This window comes from Sander vitreus, chromosome 2 (assembly GCF_031162955.1).
Source record: "Sander vitreus isolate 19-12246 chromosome 2, sanVit1, whole genome shotgun sequence".
In the NCBI taxonomy this organism is placed as follows: Eukaryota; Metazoa; Chordata; class Actinopteri; order Perciformes; family Percidae; genus Sander; species Sander vitreus.
This window is the reverse complement of record NC_135856.1, coordinates 19,126,581-19,132,320: the sequence shown is the minus strand read 5'-3', so window position 1 is coordinate 19,132,320 and position 5,740 is coordinate 19,126,581. Positions and strand designations below refer to the sequence as shown.

The 5,740-nt window shown below is 39.6% G+C and overlaps 1 protein-coding gene across 1 annotated transcript; it reads left to right on the top strand.

Moving 5' to 3' along the window:
- Nucleotides 1-1,747: 1,747 nt before the first annotated feature.
- Nucleotides 1,748-4,850, top strand: grhprb (glyoxylate reductase/hydroxypyruvate reductase b). Its single transcript, XM_078259750.1, has 9 exons — nt 1,748-1,934; nt 2,359-2,492; nt 2,579-2,651; nt 2,759-2,875; nt 3,038-3,126; nt 3,236-3,340; nt 3,933-4,068; nt 4,243-4,373; nt 4,506-4,850. The coding sequence occupies exons 1-9, from the start codon at nt 1,762-1,764 to the stop codon at nt 4,625-4,627; spliced, it is 1,080 nt and encodes a 359-aa protein (XP_078115876.1). The 5' UTR covers nt 1,748-1,761; the 3' UTR covers nt 4,628-4,850.
- Nucleotides 4,851-5,740: the final 890 nt, after the last annotated feature.

Genomic DNA, 5,740 nt, shown 5'->3' with positions numbered 1-5,740 from the left:
CAGGTTGCATCCTCAATGCTGCACTACTGCCATCTTCTGGAGTTAGTTAGTTAGTTAACTCCTGCAGTGCATGGATCCATGGTCCTCATGTAGAGAGAAACCGTTCTCTTACTGTAATCAAAAATCTTCTATACTAATCAATTTATCCAAACTAAATCCAAAAAAAGAATCCATGAGAGAAACGAGTGGTTCTTCTTCTTCTTCTTCTTCTTCTTGGTATGGAGTGTGGATCAGAATATCTAATACATGTACACTATTCAAAATACATAAATAAAATAATAATAATACTAATACAAATAAATAAATAAACTCATATCTTCTCAATCATATTAATTTGTCTAAGATTACTGAAATAGTACTCGATTTCACACACTCATTTCTTGAGTAGACAGTATAGCATAATGTACTCTATTGTTTGTTCTAAACTAAAGAGAAATGAAAGAAAGGTTTACTTGGGGGTGTACCCTGATACAATGTACGGATTAATGACATTAAAAGAGGTGTGAAAATAGGACAGAAAAGGTTGCCATCCTATAAAACGTTTCTGGATGATGAGCCTTGGGATATTTTAGCTGTTTGGATTTGAAGTGTGCCTCCCTGAACCAGCATTTAAGAAGAAGTGGTATAGTCTCTTTCAGTCTGAGGAGAATCAGTCGTCGAGCAAGCAGTGTCTTTTAGATTTTCATGATGATACCGACAAAGGCATTTGTTTGTTTATCAATCTTCTTATCTCATTGATACAATGATATGATTCTGAAACTCAATGGTCAGCAAGCAAACCATTATTCATTGTTTTAAAGAATGATTTAAAATATATTTTCATGCTATTGATCAATGCCAGAATCCAAATACTCAAAAAACTATTTAAAATATATTATATATATATATATATATATATATATATATATATATATATATATATATATATATATATATATACTGTATATTTTTTGGTAACTTACTTTTTTTTTTTTTTTTTTCAAACTTAGCGCTAGTTGACAAAGTAAAGACAGATTGCTGAACTAGTCCCAGCCAGAGAGACAGAACAGAAACAAAACAATGTTTAAAGAAACAAAGGTCAACAGCCAGTGAAATATTTACATCCTACTGACTCCCATTCTGGAAGGTCTACCGCTGTCTTTAATATATTTGTGAAATTTGTGTCTCTGTGTTTGTGTGTGTGTGTGTGTGTGTGTGTGTGTGTGTGTGTGTATGTGTGTGTGTGTGTGTGTGTGTGTGTGTGTGTGTGTGTGTGTGTGTGTGTTTGTGTTCTTGTTTAACTATATTCGTGGGGTCCAAAAGCTGGGGGAGGGGGTTGTGGGGTCCGTCGAAATGCTGGACCCCACAACTTTAAAGGGCTGTTTGAGGGTTAAGACTTGGTTTTAGGATTAGGGTTAGAATTAGGTTAGGGTAAGGGTAAGATTTAAGGTTAGGCATTTAGTTGTGATGGTTAAGGTTAGGGTAAGGGGCTAGGGAATGCATTATGTCAATGACGAGTCCCCACAAAGATAGTGCCACGCACTATGTGTGTGTGTGCGTGTGTGTGTGTGTGCATGTGTGTGTGAGTGAGTGTTTGTGTGAAAGAGAAAATCTCTCAACTTCAGACTTTAGAGACACCCTCCCTCTAATCATATTGGTCAAAGACCCACACAGGAACCTCCCCCTGAAATAGGCCAAAATCCTGCACATGCACACAACAGACTCTGAACTCCAAAGTAACACTGTCATCTCACCTGCCCACAGATTTACTCCTCCCTGGAAATGTGGTGCAGTCGTATGGCACTGCGTCGGCTCCAGTGGATCGCTGTTACTCCTTTAAATATCAGTGGGGGTCTAACAAGCAACGTGCAGAGGAAGATGTCAACCCTGCCACGGGTGTATGTCACCCGACAGATCCCACCCGAGGGCCTGAAGATCCTCCGTGAATCTGGACAGTGAGTCTTGTTAAGTCACTTAAAAAAATATATATATATATATATATATATATATATATATATATATATATATATATTTATATAGAATCTGATACATGTACCTGATGTGACTGTGATACTTTTTTTGAATGGTCTGCTTTGTAAAGTTCATCATTTACTTAGGGTAAACAGGACTGCTAATGTTTGCCCTTAGGTCAGTCAGATAAGACTGGTAGCCTAAAGAGTATTCTCCCACAGCATGATGAGATGAAGAAATGTCTCACTGCACCTTAAAGTCCCAGTATTTCTATAAAGCGATATAGTTTGGGATACAGTATATCTTAGTAGGAGCTTTCACGGAAGCTTTAGTAACCAATTAATTCCTTTCTGTGAATAATTAAGAACATTTTATTTGGATCTTCTGCCATGGTTTATGTTTTCCCAGGGTGCAGTTTGAGCTGTGGGACTCAGATGATGTCCCCGTACCCAGGAAAGAGCTCCTGCAGAAGGTTAAAGGTGTTGATGGTCTGGTCTGCGTGCTGACAGAGAAGATTGATGCAGAGTTGTTGGATGCTGCAGGTCTGAGGACAGTCTTTGAGTCAGTTGAATGATGAATGAAATGAAAGCCCTCTCCAATGTATGTGTGTGTTTGTTATGTCCTGCAGGTCCAAACCTGAAGGTCCTCAGTACTATGTCCGTGGGTTTTGACCATCTCTCTTTGGAGGAGCTGAAGAAAAGGTGATTCTTATCTTTCTATTTCCTTAAGACACATAAAGGAGTGGCGTGACTGACATGTGCATATAATATTGTGTGTAACTTTGTGTGTATTATTTTTTTTTCCCCAGAGGAATCCGTGTGGGTTATACTCCTGATGTTCTGACTGATGCTGTGGCTGAGCTGACTGTGGCTCTGCTGCTCACTACCTCCAGGAGACTCATAGAGGCCACACATGAAGCCAAGACGTAATGTTACACACACACGCACGCACGCACACACACACACACGCACACACACACACACACACACACACACACACACACACACACACACACACACACACACACACACACACACACACACCACTTTGGGGTCAAAGGTTAAATTCTCTGTCTCTCTTGTGTCAGTGGTGGCTGGGGCACATGGAGAACTCTGTGGCTGTGTGGACACGAGCTGGCCAACAGCACTGTGGGTATCCTGGGCCTGGGGAGGATTGGTGAGCATAGACTATCCGAAACACTACACACAACAGTCACATTAGCTTAACATCAAACTGCCATTTCTGTAAATCCAATACTTCTTACACTGTGTCTTTGTGCTCTAAGGGGTGGCTATCGCTGACCGTCTGGCACCTTTCAAAGTAAAGAAGTTCATCTACACAGATGTGGCCCCCAGGCCTGAGCTGGCCAGTATCATTAATGCAGAGTATGGTAAGCATTATATATTTGTGGTCACTAAAATGTCTGTCATTTTTTATTGTTATAATCATATAACATATCAGTTATAATCATGCACAATGCATGCACTGTAAACAAGGTGGATGGTGAAGTGGTTTAAAGGTGCTGTAGGTAGGATTGGGAAGATCCAGGACTTCAACAACTTCTCAGTCCCTCCTCCTTTTCTGCTAAAGCCCAATTGACACACAGTTAGACACCTCCCCTGGCCCTGATTGGTGCAGCTGAACAGGGAGCTGTGGATTTTTGCAAATCGCACTACAGGCTGTAGATGGTGCCAGAGGAGCCAGAGTTTTTTTTAAATTACCTGCTTCATGTAGGTCTACTCGAACATAGGGTCAGTTTCAGCAAATATGACAGAAAGTTAGTTTTATAAGTTTCACCTACCGTACCTTTAATAATGATTTACTCCATTGGCTAGTCAAAGAGACTTTTCACATCCTGATTTCAGAGATACTCAATATGCTAGTATGTTGTTATTTCGAAGAAATTAAATATTGTAATGAGAATTTGCTGTCAGCCTTTTATTTTAATGTAATAACATCAATGGCACCGTCTCTTGTTCTAGTCTCTTTCAACGAGATGGCAAAGCAGTCAGATTTCCTGGCTGTGTGCTGTGCTTTAACACCGGAAACAAAGGAGATCTGCAACAAAGACCTCTTTTCCAAGATGAAAAACACCTCCATCTTTATCAACACAAGCAGGTACCCTTATCCTAAACGCAAACACACATCGAATGAGTTTAACACATATTTTACAGAATATCCTCGTAATGAAAGACTTGACTAAGATGCACATCAAGTTTCCTCAAATCTGGCCATGAGTACATTATCTGTTTTTCCTGGGTGTCTGTAATTCTGGTCATTCTGTTGTGTCAGAGGTGGTGTGGTGAACCAGGAAGACCTGTATGAGGCTCTGTCCACTGGGCAGATTGCAGGAGCTGGGTTAGATGTCACTGTTCCTGAGCCCCTGCCCACAAGCCACCCACTCTTTACCCTCAAAAACTGCGGTGAGTCTCAGACTTATTAGGGCTTAAACTGCCTGAAAAATAGTTGGTTTTCAAGTAACACTATTAAGGCCAACTTGTTGTCACTGAGCTCAATTTTCACTGCCTATCTTTTTAAATTCTCTCCTCCCACAGTGATTCTCCCGCATATTGCTAGTGCCTCTTATACTACCCGTAATGCCATGTCTGCCCTGGCAGCAAACAACCTCCTCCTCGGCCTGCGGGGTGAGACGATGATCAAAGAACTCAAACTGTAAGAATAAACTGCTCCACTCCGGCTGATTACAGGACCATCAGTTCAACTCATAATTATTCTTTAGAAGATTAAAATAAAACCACAACTTGGAAGTTTTTAATGGTATGCTTCCTTATTTGCTTAGGTTTTAATTCCTCAGTCAACTCAATATGTACAATAACATTACATTTTGTCTTATTTTTGTATAACCTCTGTCACTTCAGCTCATATTTCATAAAAATGTCAACAGCAACAAAACTTGAATTTCAATGTTTTTTTATTCAGTCTATATGACAACTGAACATACTTTACAATCTTAATAGCCTTCAACAGTAAAGAGACAAACATACAATTAGTCCTCTCATGGTTACACTGTTAGGTATACAGAAGAAAACACAGAAACACTTCAGATTTGGCATATCAACAAAAGCCCAGCTTTTCAAGCTAGAGAGCATAAGGCAGTGACTTTCATAATCAATTTAGGTCTTTTAATGTATTTTAACATTTGGCATATTTATACAGGGGTAATACAGTCAGTGCATTTTTCAGAGATTCACATTACTTGTTTATGCAACAGCTTTCGAAGACAGCACCATAATAATCCTTAACAGACCACTGCGTGGAAGCCATTTCTCCCCTACAACTCTGTATTTCTCAAGAGCATATCCCTCTTTCCAGAGTGTGGAGGAGGCTGAATGTCAGTAAGCAACACAGAGAAACAGATTTGAGATCAGTGATCATTTTAAATTCGGTGGCCAAGCTTCAACGACTTTACTATTGATTCCACGGTGACAAGAATTACAGGGCAAATGGTTTGTTAGCTTATGTTTACAGGGATAAACATCCTACAAGGCGATTATTCTTCTGAAGTAAAAAAGTCAAGATTACCCATTAACATAAAAGACATGTAATTGTGTACGGGCTAACAGTGTAATAATGACTGTACAGTACAATAAGGTGCCGACTAGAAATTAAAGCAATGACAATGTGTTTCTCATTGGAAGTGTAGGTGACGCAACACAGCAAGCAATTAAGCATACACAAAGGCAAACGTATTTTTTTCATTTTGGTTCAGAAAACAGAACTCAAACAGAACACTGCATGAACACTGATTTCAATCAACCAACGGTCTCCT